General features: G+C 48.8%; 1 protein-coding gene across 1 annotated transcript in view; it reads left to right on the forward strand.

Moving 5' to 3' along the window:
* Positions 1-20714, forward strand: part of LOC142301259 (vomeronasal type-2 receptor 26-like) — a 91683-nt gene that overhangs the window by 21393 nt on the left and 49576 nt on the right. Inside the window, exons 2-3 of the mRNA XM_075342573.1 lie at positions 6967-7243; positions 16689-17489. Of these exons, the coding sequence (XP_075198688.1) occupies positions 6967-7243; positions 16689-17489 (1078 nt within the window). The remainder of the gene's footprint in view (positions 1-6966; positions 7244-16688; positions 17490-20714) is intronic.

Genomic DNA, 20714 nt, shown 5'->3' on the forward strand with positions numbered 1-20714 from the left:
TCAAGAAATTGATAAGGGTGCCCATACTTTTGCACCGGTCACATTTTGTTTAAATGCGGATTGCACATTTTCTGTTAGTACAATAAACCTCATTTCAATCCAGAAAAATTACTCAGTCCATCATTTATTAGATATATGAAACTGAAATAGCAAAAACCCAAATTGTTATAAAGAAAAAAGGTTAACATTAATAGGGGTGCCCAAACTTTTTCATATGACTGTATGTGACGCCGTGGGAACGACGATCATCTCCTTCCCTGCGTCCACCGGCAATGAGGAACGAAGAAGATGGGTGGGATATTCCGGCTGCTCATCTCCGCGCCCTCCTCTGCTATTGGGCGGCCGCTTAGTGACGCCGTAGTGATGTTGCCATGACGCCGAACGCACCTCCTCCTTGAAGGAGGGATTGTTCGGCGGTCACAGCGACGTCGCTGAAAAGGTATGTGCATGTGACGCTGCCGTAGCAATAATGTTCGCTACAGCAGCAATCACCAAATGTCGCACGAACGACGGAGGCGGGTGTTATCGCGCACGACATCGCTAGCGATGTTCCAGTGTGTAAAGCACCCTATAGATAGATAGATAAATAGATAATGGGTAGATGGATAGATATAGCTAGATAGATAGATGATAGATAGATGGATAGATAGATATACAGGCAGACTGATGTCAAACACATACATAATGTCCCACCCCCCTGCATATTCTAAACTGACACTCTTTAGTGACTTTCATGTAGCACTAAAAGGTGTCTAGCCTTGTATTTAGCCAAAAAAACATATAATTTAAAAAAAAAAAAGCAACGTGGGGTCCCCCCCATTCTTGATAGCCAGCTAGGAAAAAGCAGCTTTACCTTGGTTGGGGATCCAATCTGGAGGGGCCCCAGGTTCTTTTTTTATAATTATTTATAATTAAATAAAAAAAAAAATGGGGTTCCCCCCAAATTGGTTCACCAGCCAAGGTAAAGCGAACAGCTGTGGTCTGGTATTCTCAGGGTTGGAAGGACCATAGTTATTGGCCCTTCCCAGCCTAAAAATAGCAGGCCGCAGCCACCCCAGAAGTGGCGCATCCATTATATGCGCCAATCCTGGCGCTTCGCCCCAGCTCATTCTGTTGCCCTGATGCGGTGGCAAACGGGGTAATAAATGGGGTTGATACCAGATGTGTAATGTCACCTGACATCAATCCCAGCAGTTTGTGATGTCATGGCGTCTATCAGATACCCGACATCATCTTCTGTCAGTAATAAAAGTAGAAAAAAATAGACAAAAAAAAAAAAATTGAAAAAACACTCTCCAAAACATTCATTCTTTCACCAATTTATTGTAAAGAAAAAAAAAATCTCCTGTAATCCATTTTGGAAGTCCAATGACGACTCTGGACCTTCTATAATATGGGGGGCATGCTCAGGGAACGTGTTCCCCATTTCCTAGGAGTGCAGACCCTCCATGTGAGGTGTGTGGGTGCAAAGAATCTGCACCTCCCCTCCCCGGGTCACAGCAGCAGAGTGCGTGAAGCCAGCGCAGCTCCACAGCTGTTCTCACGGAACACAGGAAGCTGAGCTGAGCTGGCAGCCACACTTTACGCATGCGCATGGCATTCATTGTGAAGGAGGAGGGATGCGGGGGATCAGCACTGCAAAAAGGTAAAAACTGTGGGGGAACACCGGAAAACACCGGGGGGTGTATGCGGGCACTTAGCTGGACCCGGGGAGTAGTTTTCTGTCGCATGTCTCATGGCACATGCGACAGAAATCAGAGGAAGAGGGTGAATGCGGGTGGCACATTAGTGTGCGTCCTGTCATCTTGGATGAATCGGGAGGGGACAGAAATGCAGTGAGCACCTTCTAAAGGCTGTGCCCATAATGTTTCTGCCTTTTCCCATCCATTTCAGTCTCTTCCTCAGTCACCCCAGCTCACCGACAGGTCGGACATAAAATTATTCTGTTTTCCCATAGACTTGCATTGGGGGCCGAATATTCGCGAATACTTGAATAGCGGTGAGGTATTCGTCGGATATTCGGCGGAGCGAATAATAGGGTATTTGATCATCCCTAGTCACTGACAAATTTTTAGCAGGCACTAAAAAGTAGCAATACCTATTGTGATGGTTCATTGGCAAATTATTTGCAGGCAGTAAAAAGTAGCAATACCTACTGAGATGGTTCACTGGCAAATTTTTTTAGCAGGCACAAAAAGTAGCAATTCCTATTGAGATGGCTGCATTGGCAAATTTTTAGCAGGCACTACAAAAATAGCAGTGCCTTTTGAGATGGTTAATTGGCAAATTTTTAGCAGACACTCACACTTAGTAATACGTTATGTGAGGTATCGACCACAAATGTTGTAAATGGTCACTATGTGTCGCAATGGAGAAGGTCCCCTGCAATATTAAACTGAAAATGTTACTCTGGGACCTGTAGTTCCACAAAGTCTTGGTACTGCATTTAAGGAGCAGGTTCCCTTTAACAATAGCCAGTGTGTTGTACAGGTCTGGATAATCACATACTTCCACCTGTGGGTGTCTAATTAAGGCCGGTTTCACACATCCGGCTTTTCGCCGGTTTACCGGATCCGGCGCTCTCCCATACAGTGACTACAGTACAGTGACAGTGCAACAAGCGCCGGTCACATGCTGTCATGTGACCGGCGCATGTGACCCGGAAGTTAGAGCGCTGTCACTGTACTGTATTGAAGAAAAAACAAAAAAGCAGCACCAAATGTGCATTAAACATTCCAAACTGTACTTATTTTAAAAATTTTGAGATTTTTGGCAAAAAATTGCAATTTCTTGAGCTGCTTCGCCACGTCACGGCAAATCTCATTTGAAGCAGTCCTACACTAAAATATTTTTATAAAATGTGCCATACGGCCTCACATATGAATAGTAGAACTGCTCTTAGCAGCACTCACCTGGTCTATTTCAATCCCGTACCCATGACTGAGTCATGGCTGTGGGCGGGACAGGTCCAAGCAAATGCTGCATGAAGTAAATAGCCTGTGGACAAAGCCTGATGACTTAATGTGAACAGTCACCAACCGCCAAAATCTAGACAGATGGAATACATCCCAAATTGGGGTGCAAAGCAAGGTGGAGGTCAGCCACCGACCAATTCAATGAAGAAAAAACAAAAAGCAGCACCAAATGTGCACTACAGCACTAAACATTCCAAACTGTACTTATTTTAAAAATTTTGAGATTTTTGGCAAAAAATTGCAATTTCTTGAGCTGCCTCGCCACGTCACGGCAAATCTCATTTGAAGCAGTCCTACACTAAAATATTATTATAAAATGTGCCATACGGCCTCACATATGAATAGTAGAACTGCTCTTAGCAGCACTCACCTGGTCTATTTCAATCCCGTACCCATGACTGAGTCATGGCTGTGGGCGGGACAGGTCCAAGCAAATGCTGCATGAAGTAAACAGCCTGTGGACAAAGCCTGATGACTTAATGTGAGCAGTCACCAACCGCCAAAATCTAGACAGATGGAATACATCCCAAATTGGGGTGCAAAGCAAGGTGGAGGTCAACCACCGACCAATTCAATAAAGAAAAAACAAAAAAGCAGCACCAAATGTGCACTACAGCACTAAACATTCCAAACTGTACTTATTTTAAAAATTTTGAGATTTTTGGCAAAAAATTGCAATTTCTTGAGCTGCTTCGCCACGTCACGGCAAATCTCATTTGAAGCAGTCCTACACTAAAATATTTTTATAAAATGTGCCATACGGCCTCACATATGAATAGTAGAACTGCTCTTAGCAGCACTCACCTGGTCTATTTCAATCCCGTACCCATGACTGAGTCATGGCTGTGGGCGGGACAGGTCCAAGCAAATTTTGGAAGTCCAATGACGACTCTGGACCTTCTATAATATGGGGGGCATGCTCAGGGAACGTGTTCCCCATTTCCTAGGAGTGCAGACCCTCCATGTGAGGTGTGTGGGTGCAAAGAATCTGCACCTCCCCTCCCCGGGTCACAGCAGCAGAGTGCGTGAAGCCAGCGCAGCTCCACAGCTGTTCTCACGGAACACAGGAAGCTGAGCTGAGCTGGCAGCCACGCTTTACGCATGCGCATGGCATTCATTGTGAAGGAGGAGGGATGCGGGGGATCAGCACTGCAAAAAGGTAAAAACTGTGGGGGAACACCGGAAAACACCGGGGGGTGTATGCGGGCACTTAGCTGGACCCGGGGAGTAGTTTTCTGTCGCATGTCTCATGGCACATGCGACAGAAATCAGAGGAAGAGGGTGAATGCGGGTGGCACATTAGTGTGCGTCCTGTCATCTTGGATGAATCGGGAGGGGACAGAAATGCAGTGAGCACCTTCTAAAGGCTGTGCCCATAATGTTTCTGCCTTTTCCCATCCATTTCAGTCTCTTCCTCAGTCACCCCAGCTCACCGACAGGTCGAACATAAAATTATTCTGTTTTCCCATAGACTTGCATTGGGGGCCGAATATTCGCGAATACTTGAATAGCGGTGAGGTATTCGTCGGATATTCGGCGGAGCGAATAATAGGGTATTTGATCATCCCTAGTCACTGACAAATTTTTAGCAGGCACTAAAAAGTAGCAATACCTATTGTGATGGTTCATTGGCAAATTATTTGCAGGCAGTAAAAAGTAGCAATACCTTCTGAGATGGTTCACTGGCAAATTTTTTTAGCAGGCACAAAAAGTAGCAATTCCTATTGAGATGGCTGCATTGGCAAATTTTTAGCAGGCACTACGAAAATAGCAGTACCTATTGAGATGGTTAATTGGCAAATTTTTAGCAGACACTCACACTTAGTAATACGTTATGTGAGGTATCGACCACAAATGTTGTAAATGGTCACTATGTGTCGCAATGGAGAAGGTCCCCTGCAATATTAAACTGAAAATGTTACTCTGGGACCTGTAGTTCCACAAAGTCTTGGTACTGCATTTAAGGATCAGGTTCCCTTTAACAATAGCCAGTGTGTTGTACAGGTCTGGATAATCACATACCTCCACCTGTGGGTGTCTGATTTAAGAGACTGTTTGGTCACATGGTCTCTGGGTGCTTGGAAGGACTTGACTTCTAGAGGCACCCTGGAAAGAGTCGATGTGGATTAGAACCGGCTGCAGTTTCCCATGATGTCACTGGCTTGGAGGCCAGGTGTATAGAACCTGTGGTTGCTCTGCACTTTGGGAGCTGGATCCCTCCTGGGATTTGGACTGACCGCGGCATCCCTGGCTGAGAGCAAGTCACAGTTCCCGGTTGGTGATCTCAGAGGGGCAGTCTTCCTAGGAATCTGTGGGAGACCTGCTCAAGCTCCTGAAAAGCTGATCGAAATCTTTACAGAAGGTAACAACCTTGAAAGGCATGTGTGTATACTGGTCAGTTGCTAATGTGCTAATATGAGGGACTGTATCCAAATCAATGTTTGTGATACCTTAGTTAAATGGACTATAATACAGTGTATGTTCCTTTAAGCCAGAAGAGGCTTTTGTTTTTAAGTTGCAAGTGTGGTTTATGAGGCATTAAATAAACCAACTGGACTTTTAAATAGAAAAGTTTTCCTGTGAGCTTCAGTTATAGCAGCCAAGTGTGTGTCCCCCAATACATTCAGTGAGCGCAGCCTCACAGTATTTATATCATGAAATGCCGATATGTGAAACAAACCTTTCCCTACACTGCATGTCCTCATTCTAAACTATCACTCTCCCATCTAGCTCAACTACCTATGATTAAACCCCAAGCTAAGCTCACTGGTTAGCAGCATCAGCAGCAGCACCATCCCTCATCACAAAATGGCACTGACACACATGTCCGCATTTTATATGCAGAGGAACATGTGACTTACTGTAGGCAGCCAATGACACATGCCCTTATGTCTGAATCTTGTGGATTTTTTCTGCACCGTAATTGGCTACAGGAACATCCACAAAAAAAGTTAAGAAAAAAAAAAAGTACGCAGCTCCTCTGATTTCTCCCCACTCACTCCATTCATTAAATACATCCCCCAATCATTATACAGTACCACAATCCTATCCAAAATCATCATATGTTATTAGAAAGCACTGCAAAACAAATATAGTCGATCATTATCGGGTTTTCCCAAAAGTTCTCGGGCACACGACCTAGAAACAGATAGGGAAATGTTTGTCCTGAATTTGAAATTGGCTAATGTGAACTGAACAAGTTCCCTCATCTTAGCCATACCAACCCATCTGTGCCCCGCAATGATGTCACGGTTCCACCGATGGGAGCAGGGAATGATACTCTTCCATGTCGCCTTGTTATGTAATTTTTTTTTCCATTCTTTGATGTATGGGATAAATAGTGTGACAGTTTAACATATAAGGTTGTTTTGGATGTGGCAATAACAATTATTTGTGCTTTTTTTGCTCATTTATGTTTTAACACAAATGCTGCATTTTTAGTGATGAAACAGGTTTTTATGATTATTGTGCGCTGCTTTTTTAACTTTTTTAAATATTTTCTTTAACTTTTTTACTTTTTCACTTAGCCTCACTGTAGAACACAATTGTTTTTTGTTTGATGGCTGGTCTCATCCCGAGACCTATCAGTGTCCCATAGCAGGGTCTAACAGGCTCAGTGTATCATGGCAGCGATTGGCACCAGTGATTAAGGGTGGTTGATCCTATCAAAGGGGTCTTTTTATCCGCTTTTAACTACTTGAATGTTGTAAGTAAGTGGTTAATTGGCCCCGATCAGTTCCATATACAGCTGTCACCCATGGATTTTCACCTAAGGGGGTGGGGTGCTATTCATCTATTCCTTAGACTGGCAAAAAGAATAAAGCCCTTTATCAATCGTTGTTTAAATGCTTATTGATGGTCAAAAAGAAGTTAAGTGAAGTCTCCAACAATCACGTAACCCAAAATATTATGACAATTTTACTATGAATTTTAAGCAATGGAATTTGAAACAAAACATAATTAATATATCAATCTGTGAATATTCCCACAGTCCAAATGTGAAGAACTATGCAACCCTGATGACTCTCATCTTTGCTATTGATGAGATTAACAAGAAATCAGATCTTCTACCCAATATCACCCTGGGCTATCATCTGTATGATACATGTGGAGACTCCATACAATCTGTGCAGAATGTTCTCAGCATTATGACTGGACAACAATTGGAGGTTCCAAACTATTCCTGCAGAAAACATGGAGAAGTCGCTGCCTTTATAGGTGATATGTTTTCGATGGCCCAATTACTGGGTATATATGGCTACTCAAAAGTAAGTTAAACATCTGTTAAATAAATGAGTATAATAGAAAGAAAAATGTACATTTTGGAGGATTATCAATGTTTGCAAATGCTTTTTTAGCTACCCAAGAGTCTCTCAGTTCTTGCTTGAGAGATTTTTATCCATCGACCCTATGAAAAATCTTCCAGTTCTATGGGATTCCTGGCACGTCTTGCATGCCATCCACTGCTGTTTTGAGGTCTAGCCACAGATTTTCAATGATGTTCAGTTCAGGGGACTGTGAAGGCCAATGTAAAACCTTCAGCTTGACACCATTTGAGGTAGTCTATTGTGGATTTTGGTATGTGTTTAGGATCATTATCCATTTGTAGAAGCCATCCTGTTTTCAACTTCAGCTTTTTTCAGATGGTGTTATGTTGGCATCAAACGTGATTGATCCATCCCCATGCCTAATGGTTGGCGAGATATTTTTTTTCCTGAAATTCTGTGCCCTTTTTTCTGGCCAAAGACTTCTATTTTAATCTCATCTGTTCACAGGACTTGTTTCCACAATGCATGGGCTTGTATATAAGTCCCTTTGCATACTTGTAACACTGAATTTTATAATGAGGATGCCGAAAGATCTTCTGATGATAAAACTAGAAAAAAGAAGCGCTGATAGGGTAATACCAAATGACAGGAGTAGTATATAAAAAATATATACACTCACCTAATGTGGTTGTGAATGTCACAGACCTTTGCAGTAGACCTGGGTTTTCCTAGAATGGGATACCAGGAAGGTATTGCGGAAAGTGTGGAAATCAGAGAACCTCCCTAAAATGTTTTGATGGAGACTGATCTGGAATGGCTGGTTGTTCAATATGTTCCTGACAAACCCTCCTAGATCTAGTGAGTCATGTGATTCAAATGTTGTTCATGTGGATTTCAATGTTGTGCATCATGATGATGTGTTTCATTGTGCAGGGGAGTGATTTCGCTCTTAAGGTGGATGTTGCTTAGGATTTTCAACCAGAGGTGAGAATCAGTGCTAAGGGCGATAGGGATGTGCCGCCCCCGAGACAGCAGCCTGCTGCTGCTCGGATCCGCAGTGACTCGAGGGGTCTCCGGACCCGGGGGTCGGGGTTGCGCAGCCACTCGTAATAAAGGGGGTTATTTACAGGGGATATGTATGGACAGTTTGTGATGCCACCCGTGGTGCGTAGTAAGATGGGGTATCACCGCTGGGATTGGGAATACCCGATGGCGATGGTGTGGGCAGCCATATGTTTAACCCCTCCACGGGTAGGGGGATGCCGCAGGACTCGGTGTAGGTGACAGGGAGATGCCGTTGGGATGGTAAGGGTTCACTCACTCAATCCAATAACGCTGACACCGGCAACCGTGGTAAACCAAAGTTCTTGATATCGCTGCAGGAGGGAGGGAGCACGCCTAGATCCTGTGCCCATTGGTGTTGCTTGTTAGCCTGTGGCCTTTTCCGTGGCACCTTACTTCTAACTGGTCCTTTTAGCATAGAACTAATCGGGTCCCGCTCACCAGTGTGGCTAACTGGATGAGCTTGCTCTCAGGATTCACACTTGGGATTTTCTGGACTATGTATGGGGAAAGTCCTATCCCCCTCGTTGCGCTAGTACGCCAATTTTGGAGCGAGTGGAGCACGGACCTTGAAGGCTCCGTCCTCGTCGGGTAAATTGCCAGGATGCCTGAAGCTCCTTCCTGACTTAGGGTCCACTTCTCCGTCGTGCCCTGGCCCCTGCCCGGTGATGGCACAAGGCCGCCGGCTGTCCTCCTCGACAGTCCGTGCCCCTTGTCATGATCCCCTGCGAACGGGGTCCAGCTCCTACCAAGCCCAGTCCAACATCTGCCACCTAGTAGTCTCAAGGAGCCTAGCTCCTGACCTCTCCTCTTGAGTCACTTCACACACTCACTGTCTCCTGACCTCCCCTTAACAAACCCCCCAAGCGGGTAACCCTATTCCCTTCAGGTCAGCCACTGGTGTGTCTGGTGGGTGTGGTGCAGAGTATTCCTAGGATTTTGATTAACTTGTTATTTTCAACACCAAAGGTTATGGGCCCATAACCAAGAAGGAGGTGGATATTGTACAGGAGGGCAGATTGCACAATACCCTGTGACGACCTGATAGGCCAAGGTGTCACAGGGACAGGCACAAGGACCTTGAGAAAAGTGGTCATGTGCAGATTTTCAGTGTCATGAAAGTCTATGACACAGCTTGCGGTGGCTGCTCCATGATTAGCACTGTTCCTGAAGTAATACTTGATGAAAGTAAAGTGTTATCCACAGTCTGTGAAGATGGTGGTAAAGTGTTGTTATTCTCATGGGAGACAGCCTAAATGGGCACTCTCATCCTCAAATGCACAGAACACAGGTAACACTCTGGCTTCTGGGCCCACATCATCCTGGGGAATAACTGGACAGGTTCCTTACCCAAAGTGGGTCCCAGAGGGTTCCAGTGAGATTGGCACATTAATGTTGCTTCTGGATACCCCTAGTCAGGAGTTGTAGGCTGCACTACATGCAGATGCCAGTCTAGAAGTGTTGAGGAACTTCACAGAGAAGCCAACCTATGAGTTCAACAGGGAGAGGGTATTTTTGGACTAAGAGAGGATATACCGGGACACTGTTCCTTGTAACCCCCAACAGGAGTGGCTGAGGAAATGACAACTGGTAGTGCCCTTTTTGTCTAGAGAGGAGTTGCTGTGAATTGCCCATGAGCACATGACCCCAAGGCTTCCTCGCTCCTTTTACCAGTGATAGAGGAGCATTTCTAGTAGTATTAGTTGCTGTTGGTTCATGCCTTAAGTATCCATTCTTTTTGTGATCGTCATGACAAATTGGTGGCAGCGGTGAGACATTTTTATAATGTCACTGACAATATACTTTTTTTATCGCTTTATATTAATTTTTTAGGCAAGGTGAAAAAGGAGCAGACATTTTTTTTTTATTTGTATATAATATTTTTAAAGCTTCCAACTTTTAGGTTAAGTGACACTCTTGATTACTCATGGTTGTGTGAAAAAAAAATCACAGCATGCGGTAACCTTGTATAAAGTATTAGAGCATGGATATAGGGGCACATCCTTTACTCCTTCACTATGAGGAACACCACATGGTACTGCACATACAACTAGTCATGTACACCATTTATAATAGTGACTGGCCTGTTTTTGTTACACAGCTACTTCAGCTCAGTCCTTAGGTTTTGTGCTCATGCTTGTATAAATTGGACAATTGCTATCTGTGGTGTTGATGGCTAGCACTCATACTCATGGTATTTTATGCAGTTGTGCACATATTCAATTGTTTTCCTCAGATCTCTCGGACCATGCACAATTTGCCTTCAGGAATTGGATGGCACTTGGACATTGAAGTCTATGGGTCCGTGAAACAAATCAGACTGCACTAGGATGACATCCAAGAGTAGTCTGCTTTTCACAGCTTTTCAAAGTTTTTTGTTTCTCCAATTCTGAGAAAAATTGATGTTGAGAGTCTGATTAGTATAATCGGACTAATTATTCTTGGATGTGGAGAAAACAGTCGTGTGACTCTAGACTTATAGTGACCATTGCATGGCATAACAAGTTTTCATAGATGGCAAACCCATGGAATATGTTAGGCCATTGGATGGAACAGAAACCATTGATAACACAAAGTTAATTTCAAGGGCAACAATTAGTGTACCAGAAAGGGGCCCCTACATCTGTGGTCCATTTAATGATGCAGTGGTAAAGTAGTTAATGAGGTTTACCGTAAATGCACAGGATTAATGTTAAGGGTGCTTTACACGCTGCGACATTGCTAACAATATATCGTCGGGGTCACGGTGTTTGTGACGCACATCCGGCGTCGTTAGCGACATCGTAGCATGTAACACCTCTGAGCGACCTAAAAAGATTGCAAAAGAAGTAAAAATTGTTGGTATTGGAGAGGTCGCTCCAACACTAAAAATCGTTGACAGGTGAGTAGTGAGGTTGTTTGTCGTTTCTGCGGCAGCACACACCGCTATGTGTGACACCGCAGGAACGAGGAAACTCACCGTAGCTGCATCCACCGGCAATGAGGAAGGAAGGAAGTGGGCGGCATATTCCGGCCGCTCATCTCCGCCCCTCTTCTGCTATTGAGTGGCCACTTAGTGACATTGCTATGACGCCGAACGAACCGCCCCCCTCGGAAAGGAGGCGGTTTGCCGGTCACAGCGACGTCGCTAAGCAGGTAAGTAGTGTGATGGGTGTTAGCAGGGCTGTATTTTGCCTTCATGCTGCCCTAGGCACTTTAAGTGGTCGCGCCCCTTATTGACAACGTAAAACTGAGTTTTCGCACACGACATCTGTTTAAGGCAGATCTACTCTGTAAAACACTTTAAAAAGTATCAATGAAAAATGAAGGGCACTAACCCCCCCCCAATGGGGATCACCACAGGCACATCAAAACATAGCATGAGTATAAAATATTCCCACCATCCCCACTTATATACTGTGACTGTCACACTGCCCTCCCTTATAAATTATATTCACCACACCTTCCTCGATTATGAAATATGATCTGCACATTGTCCTCAGATCATGCTGCCCCCTCCTCACAGTGTCCCATGCATGCTGCCCCCTCCTCACAGTGTCCCATGCATGCTGCCCCCTCCTCACAGTGTCCCATGCATGCTGCCCCCTCCTCACAGTGTCCCATGCATGCTGCCCCCTCCTCACAGTGTCCCATGCATGCTGCCCCCTCCTCAAAATGTCCCATGCATGCTGCCCCCTCCTCACAATGTACCATGCATGCTGCCCCCTCCTCACAATGTCCCATGCATGCTGCCCCCTCCTCAATGTCCCATGCATGCTGCCCCCTCCTCACAGTGTCCCATGCATGCTGCCCTCTCCTCACAGTGTCCCATGCATGCTGCCCCCTCCTCACAGTGTCCCATGCATGCTGCCCCCTCCTCACAGTGTCCCATGCATGCTGCCCCCTCCTCACAGTGTCCCATGCATGCTGCCCCCTCCTCACAGTGTCCCATGCATGCTGCCCCCTCCTCACAGTGTCCCATGCATGCTGCCCCCTCCTCACAGTGTCCCATGCATGCTGCCCCCTCCTCACAGTGTCCCATGCATGCTGCCCCCTCCTGACAGTGTCCCATGCATGCTGCCCCCTCCTCACAGTGTCCCATGTATGCTGCCCCCTCCTCACAGTGTCCCATGCATGCTGCCCCCTCTTCACAGTGTCCCATGCATGCTTCCCCCTCCTCACAGTGTCCCATGCATGCTGCCCCCTCCTCACAATCTCCCATGCATGCTGCCCCCTCCTCAGTGTCCCATGCATGCTGCCCCCTCCTCACAGTGTCCCATGCATGCTGCCCCCTCCTCACAATGTCCCATGCATGCTGCCCCCTCCTCACAATGTCCCATGCATGCTGCCCCCTCCTCACAGTGTCCCATGCATGCTGCCCCCTCCTGACAGTGTCCCATGCATGCTGCCCCCTCCTGACAAGTGTCCCATGCATGCTGCCCCCTCCTCACAATGTCCCATGCATGCTGCCCCCTCCTCACAGTGTCCCGTGCATGCTGCCCCTCTCCATGAGCTCCTAATGCTGCCTTCCTCTTTTCCATAATGACACCTCCATGCTTCCCCACTCATCATACTAAGACCACCACACTAGCGCTTATGCTGAGACCCCCCCCCACACACACACACACACACACACACACACACACTACCCCACTCTTGATATTGACTCCCCTACATTGCTCCACTCCATACTGAGCCCACACATGCTGCCCCTTCTACATAATGAGCTCCCAATGCTGCCCCCCTCTTATTCTGAGTCCTTACACTCCCCCCATCGATATTGTCATTGCTCTATCCCTCAACACTTGTCCTCTGTCTCTAGCATTAACCCCTCTCTCCCATTCCCCCAGCAGCAGCCTCTCTCCCCCCGCCTCCAGCAGCAGCCTCTCCCCCAGCATCAGCCTCTCTCCCCCCAGACTCCCCCAGCATCAGCCTCTCTCCCCCCAGCCTCCCTCAGCATCAGCCTCCCTGCTCCCAGCTTACCCCAGCATCAGCCTCTCTCCTCCCAGCCTCCCCCAGCATGAGCCTCCTCCAGCATCAGCCTTTCTCCTCCCAGCCTCCCCCAGCATGAGCCTCCTCCAGCATCAGCCTCTCTCCTCCCAGCCTCCCCCAGCATCAGTCTCCCTGCTCCCAGCTTCCCCCAGCATCAGCCTCTCTCCTCCCAGCCTCCCTCAGCATCAGCCTCCCTCCTCCCAGCCTCCCCCAGCATCAGCCTCCCTCCTCCCAGCCTCCAGCCCCCCTCCTCCAAGCCTCCCCCAGCATCAGCCTCCCAGCCTCCCTGAGCATCAGCCTCCCCCTCCCAGCCTCCCCCAGCATCAGCCTCTCTCCTCCCAGCCTCCCCCAACATCAGCCTCCCTCCTCCCAGCCTCCCCCAGCATCAGCCTCCCTCTTCCCAGCCTCCCCCAGCATCAGCCTCCCTCTTCCCAGCCTCCCCCAGCATCAGCCTCCCTCTTCCCAGCCTCCCCCAGCATCAGCTTCCCCCAGCATCAGCCACCCTCCTCCCAGCCTCCCCCAGCATCAGCCTCTCTCCTCCCAGCCTCCCCCAGCATCAGCCTCCCTCCTCCCTCAGCATCAGCCTGCCTCCTCCAAGCCTCCCTCAGCATCAGTTTTTCTCCTCCAAGCCTCACCCTCCCCCTCCCAGCCTCCCCCAGCATCAGCCTCCCGCCTCCCCCAGCATCAGCCTCTCTCCTCCCAGCCTCCCCCAGCATCAGCCTCCCTCCTCCAAGCCTCCCCCAGCATCAGCCTCCCTCCTCCCAGCCTCCCCCAGCATCAGCCTCCCTCCTCCCAGCCTCACCCAGCATCAGCCTCCCTCCTCCCAGCCTCACCCAGCATCAGCCTCCCTCCTCCCAGCCTCACCCAGCATCAGCCTCCCTCAGCATCAGCCTCCCTCAGCATCAGCCTCCCTTCTCCAAGCCTCACCCTCCCAGCTTCCCCCAGCATCAGCCTCCCTCCTCCCAGCCTCCCTCAGCATCAGCCTCCCTCCTCCAAGCCTCACCTTCTCCCTCCCAGCCTCCCCCAGCATCAGCCTCTCTCCTCCCAGCCTCCCCCAGCATCAGCTTCCCCCAGCCTCAGCCTCCCTCCTCCCAGCCTCCCCCAGCCTCAGCCTCCCTCCTCCCAGCCTCCCCCAGCCTCAGCCTCCCTCCTCCCAGCCTCCCCCAGCATCAGCCTCCCTCCTCTCAACCTCCCTCAGCATCAGCCTCCCTCCTCCCAGCATCAGCCTCCCTCCTCCCAGCCTCCCCCAGCATCAGCCTCCCTCCTTCTAGCCTCCCCCAGCATCAGCCTCCCTCCTCCCAGCCTCCCCCAGCATCAGCCTCCCTCCTCCCTCAGCCTCCCTCCTCCAAGTCTCCCTCAGCATCAGTTTCCCTCCTCCAAGCCTCACCCTCCCCCTCCCAACCTCCCCCAGCATCAGCCTCCCTCAGCATCAGCTTCCCTCAGCATCAGCCTCCCCCTCCCAGCCTCCCCAGCATCTGCCTCTCTCCTCCCAGCCTCTCTCTCTCCCCCCCAGCCTCCCCCCAGCCTCAGCCTCTCTCTCCCCCCAGCCTCCCCCCCAGCCTTCCTCTCCCCCCAGCATCAGCCTCTCTCCTCTCAGCCTCTCTCTCCCCCCAGCCTCCCCCCCAACCTCAGCCTCTCTCTCCCCCCAGCCTCCCCCCAGCTTCAGCCTCTCTCTCCCCCCAGCCTCAGCCTCTCTCTCCCCCCAGCCTCCCCCCCAGCCTCAGCCTCTCTCCCCCCAGCCTCAGCCTCTCTCTCCCCCCAGCCTCAGCGTCTCTTTCCCCCCAGCCTCTCTCTCCCCCAGCCTCAGCCCCTCTCCCCCCAGCCTCAGCATCTCTTCCCAGCCTCCCCCCAGCCTCAGCCTCTCTCTCTTCCCAGCCTCCCCCCAGCCTCAGCCTCTCTCTCTTCCCAGCCTCAGCCTCTCTCTCTTCCCAGCCACCCCCCAGCTTCAGCGTCTTTCTCTTCCCAGCCTCTCTCTCTTCCCAGCCTCCCCCCAGCCTCAGCCTCTCTTTTCCCAGCCTCCCCCCAGCCTTAGCCTCTCTCTTCCCAGCCTCCCCCAGCCTCAGCCTCTCTCTTCCCAGCCTCCTCCCAGCCTCAGCCTCTCTCTTCCCAGCCTCCCCCCAGCCTCAGCCTCTCTCTTCCCAGCCTCCCCCCAGCCTCAGCCTCTCTCTTCCCAGCCTCCCCCCAGCCTCAGCCTCTCTCTTCCCAGCCTCCCCCCAGCCTCAGCCTCTCTCTTCCCAGCCTCCCCCCAGCCTCAGCCTCTCCCTTCCCAGCCTCCCCCCAGCCTCAGCCTCTCTCTTCCCAGCCTCCCCCCAGCCTCAGCCTCTCTCTTCCCAGCCTCCCCCCAGCCTCAGCCTCTCTCTTCCCAGCCTCCCCCAGCCTCAACCTCCCTCTTCCCAGCCTCCCCCCAGCCTCAGCCTCTCTCTTCCCAGCCTCCCCCCCGCCTCAGCCTCCCTCTTCCCAGCCTCCCTCCAGCCTCAGCCTCTCTCTCTTCCCAGCCTCCCCCCAGCCTCTCTCTCTTCCCAGCCTCCCCCCAGCCTCTCTCTCTTCCCAGCTTCCCTCTTTTCCCAGCCTCCCCCAGCCTCAGCCTCTCTCCCCCCAGCCTCCCCTTGCATGATTATAGTGGACAAAAAGAGGCATCGCAACGATCATCAACTAACCTTTAAGGTGCCCATACATTCTAGGCTCTGCCTTACCTGCTCCGCTGCCGGCTTCCCTGCTCTGGTGATTATCCTCTTCTGGCTTGCTCCAGCTGCAGACGCGTCCTCCTCCGCGGCGTGTGTCGTCTGCAGCATTAGACGCTGCAGCACGGGGCAGTGAGCTGATTGTCGCGCCCGCGCGCCTCTGACCCCGGAAGTGCAGGCGATGGAACTTCCGGGGTTAATCAGCTCACTATGCCTGGCGCCCGCCATGTATTTAAATAGACAGAAGTGCGCGCCTCTCCTCTCAACCCCCCCCCCCCCGAACACGGCCGAGTGTAACGGAGGGAGGGATGGGGAGCGGGGATGTAAAAAAAAAAAAAAAAAAATTTATATATTTTTTTTGCTGCCAGAAAGTGCCGCCCCCCGCAACGTGCCGCCCTAGGCACGGGACCACGGGTGCCTAGTGGCAAATACGGCCCTGGGTGTAAGCAATGTTGTGCGCCATGGGCAGCAATTTGCCGGTGACGCACAACCGACGGGGGCAGGTACGCTCGCTAGCGATATCGGTACCGATATCGCAGCGTGTAAAGCCCTCTTTAGTGACAACACATTCCACCAGTGGTGCTGCGCCCGTACCGTAATGGTTTATAACTCAGGTGACGAATTACCAAGTTGTCTTCTCTATGTTTGTGCATTTACTGCTTGGAAACTCTCGTATTATGCATGTTATTTGCAGTCTTTACATTTTCTGCATTTCATTTTTTTTGGTGTAGATCAGTTACAATGACCCTGATCAATTATCAAGGACAAATGACCTTTACAGGACATTTTTTACAACTACTCAGCATGAAGATGTTCGATATATGGCAATTTCAGGTCTCATGGTGCATTACAAATGGGACTGGGTTGGGATTCTTACACCGTTTGATAACAGTGGAGAAGCAGAAGCAGAAAAATTGAGAAGACAACTGAATGTTCATAAAGTCTGTGTTGCATTTATTATACAGCTGAGCTCGGATTGGTCCATTAATTCAGAAAAGCTAAATATCATTCAGAATTCTAACGCCAGAGTCATAATCATCTGCGGTAAATTCCATTTACATTATGGTTTTTTACAAAATTTGGCATTTCTTAGAGAAAACATCACCTTCATCCTGCATGAGTCTTGGTCTTCTGCGTTTCATATGGGAGCTGACATTTTGCAAGCAATTAACTGCAGCTTGATCTTAACACATGTAGGCCAATACATTCCTGATCTGGAGAGTTTTCTAGACTCCACAGATGTAACGAACCGTCCGAATGACCCAATACTGGAGGATATTCTGTATTTTTATTTTGCCTGTTTTATTCCAAATGAAAACAAACAATTTATGTTTGAAAAGGTCTATACAATAGAAGTCAGAAACTGTACGGGAGGAAGTTATCCCATCACATCACAAATAGCCAGATTAACGAATCCAACCTTTTACCAAATCTACACAGCCGTCTATATATTGGCCCATGCTCTAAGGGAAATGATGATCACTACAAAAGGGATAAACAATGGAGAAAGAACTAATGGATTTAGAGGAAAGGTAAGTCATAATGAGAAAAAAAATATTGGAGTGATTATAATAAAGGGGCTTTAACACTAGAAGTCCCAGAAATTTCGAGCTCACCCCTGAAGTCCCGAAAGAGGGTCAAATGACCCTTAGTCCAAATTGACAACTCTGATGGCTCCAATTAGCATCCTTTCATTTGTACATGTGGCCATCACCATAAGACGGTGATGGCCAACATCCAATAATCACCAAATATGGTGATTATAGGATGTTGGCTAAAATCCTTCAGCTCATTCGACCCATCTCTGGGTTCCAAAGGTGGAAATGTTAAATGACCCCTCTCTGGGACTTCCAGTGTTAACAGTCAAAATGTTCATGAGAAACAGCATATCACAAAAGTGAGTGCACCCCTCACATTTCTGTAAATATTTTTACTAAAGATGATCGAATATCACAAATATTCGCCAATATTCGACTTTGCGAATATTTGCCAAATAGGTCGCCGTTATGTGAATATTCGATGCGCAATGTAAGTCTATGGGAAACCCGAATAGTTGCCGAATAGCAACTATTTTGGTTTCCAATAGACTTACATTGCGCATCGAATATTCACAAATAGTTGAATTGCAGCGACCTATTCGTCGAATATGGGCGTAGCCGAATATTTGAGGTATCGATCATCCCTATTTTACATTTTTTCACGGGTCAACACTGAAGATCTGACACTTTGCCACAATGTACAGTAATCAGTATACATCTTGTATAACAGTGTAAATCTGGTGTGCCATCTAAATAACCCAACACACATTCATTAATGTCTAAACTACTGACAACAAAAGTGAGTACAGCTGTAAGTGAAAATGGCTAAATTGTGTACAGTGTATGAATTTTTTGTTTTAACGTTCTTGGGCATGGACTTCACTAGAGCTTCACAGGAGCCACTGTATCTGTAGCGCCCCACGGGGCAGGTGTTTTTAGCCTACTCATAGCCGGTCTGGGGGTGCAGATCCTCTGTATCATCATGGGGTGGCTCGACCCAGTTTTGTTACCCCCGAGGTGTAAAGGAAGGGAAATATGGCAGTGGACAGGAGGCAGAAATGGAGGATGAGGGTTGTAGTCGGTGGTGGAGGACGGGGGTGATGGTGAGGAAAGTCTATTAGGATGATGATGACGCCACCTATGGTAAGTGGCCAGGGATGAACCACCGCTGCAGGGTCACTTTTGCTGGGGCAGGTGTTGAGGTTCAGCCGGGATCATGTCGCTCCCCACAGGCAGAGTGGGATTACCCCGGGGAGGATGATGCAGGACGGGAGTGGTGGTAGTCCCCATTGGCGCCTTGGTGCTGGGCGACGGCGCCGGTAAAGGAGAGGCAGAGAAAGAGGCTGTGGTTTCAGGTCTTTTTACTCACAAGTCTTTCAGATGCTGCCCATGGTATCATTCTCTGCCACGATGGGCTCCAGCATCCAGATCCCGGACCTATGAAAGGTCAAGTCCGGTGTGTGTGTCAGCCTGTGAGCCCTCTCTTCCTTTGATGTGCTAAGTATCGGACCCCCGTAGCGTGAAGCACTTGAGGGTCCCGGTGTCAGTAAAGTTTCCTGTTCTGTATGCTGATAGCGTGGTTCTGTTATGGGGCCAGTCGTCAACCCCAGATCCTATATGCTACTTGCTGCAGACTCGTGGGAAGGGTCCGTTGACTGTTTTAGCCTTTCCCTGCAACCCTTTCACAGTTTGTAGGCAAATTGAAGTGTATCTGCCCTAGGATTCTGTATCCCGACAGCGCCGGTCCTGTGAAAGCAGCCGCCTGCTTCTCCTTAACTACTGTGTTGAACGCCTTGGCCCACAGAGCCGTCTGTGGCACGCCCAATCTGCTTTGTGTCTGGAGCTGTTCTACCTTTGTGTTGTGTGTTCCAAGCTGCTGCCCCAAGCCTCTGCCACCGGCTGGTTTACTTCTCTCACTAGGTCAACCTGCTCTTCCCACTGTGTGCTCCTGACTCCCCCTGGTGGTTGCTCCTCCTTGACCCTGAGTCCACAGTCAAGTGGATCTGGGGAGCCCCTGGTGCGGAGGTGTCCTGTAAACCCACCGCTGTAGTGACTCCCTACTGTGATCTCACCCTTGCCCAATTCCCATTGGGGAGGGCAACCCAGTGTTACTGTATGTTTGTGTTAGTGTAAACCGGTAGAGACCTTCCCAGAACCCGGGATAAGTACTACACACTAATAGGGATGCATTACCCTGTGGTGCCTGAAGCCTCAGGGGCGCAACAGATCCTCTTCCAGCTCCATGATGATATCATGGACCTGCTGGATGTTAGAAACCCTGCACTCCTCCACCTTACATTTGAGGAGGCCCCACAAATGCTATATAGGGTTTAGGTCTGCCACCTTTAACCTCAGTTTCTTTAGTGAGGCAATGGTGATATTGGAGGTGTTTGGGATCGATATCAGGTTAGAATATAAAATAAAAGGATCATGCTCTGCTTCACTATGTCAAAGGATATTATGGCATTTATGGTTACCTCAATGAACTGGAGCTCACCACACCAAGCAGCATTAATTCAGTCCCAAACTATGACACTCTTCACCATGCCTGACTGTGGGCAGGACACACTTGTCTTTGTCCTCCTCACGTGGTTGCCACTCTAGATGCTTGACACCATCTCAGCCAAATAAGTTTATCTTGATCTCATCAGACTACAGAACATAGTTTCAGTAATCCATTTCCTTAGTTTGCTTGTCTTCAGTAGCAAACTTGTTTGAAAAAAGCATGTGTCTTGTCCATTCAGATTTGTTTTCGGAAGCCCGGACATTTTATTAAAATATCTGCAATGTTCGGTAACTGTTCGTGATTACACTAATGCTTTTCTTCTACATTATTGACTTTGACTAGCATAGTGGTGAAGTATGATGAGTGGGAGGATCGGGGGGGGGTTGACAAATGTTTGATGAGAGAATTAGTTACTAGTCTCCGCAATTATGGCTGTCACACTGCTTCCGAGTCCGCTAATTACATCTTATACACATTCACAACTTGGGAAATATTTTTGTTGCTAGAGGTAATATCAAATATCATGTCATAGAAAAGAGTTCTGTGGGGAGAACTCAAGCATGCAGTTCATGCAAGAAAGCCCAGGAATTTACAGGAACTGGAGGCTTTTTGCCAAGAGGAATGGGCAGCTTTACCATCTGCAAAAAAGAGCCTCATCCACAACTACCACAAAAGACTTCAAGCTGTCATTAATGATAGAGGGGGCAATACAT

This window comes from Anomaloglossus baeobatrachus, chromosome 1, assembly GCF_048569485.1.
Source record: "Anomaloglossus baeobatrachus isolate aAnoBae1 chromosome 1, aAnoBae1.hap1, whole genome shotgun sequence".
In the NCBI taxonomy this organism is placed as follows: domain Eukaryota; kingdom Metazoa; phylum Chordata; class Amphibia; order Anura; family Aromobatidae; genus Anomaloglossus; species Anomaloglossus baeobatrachus.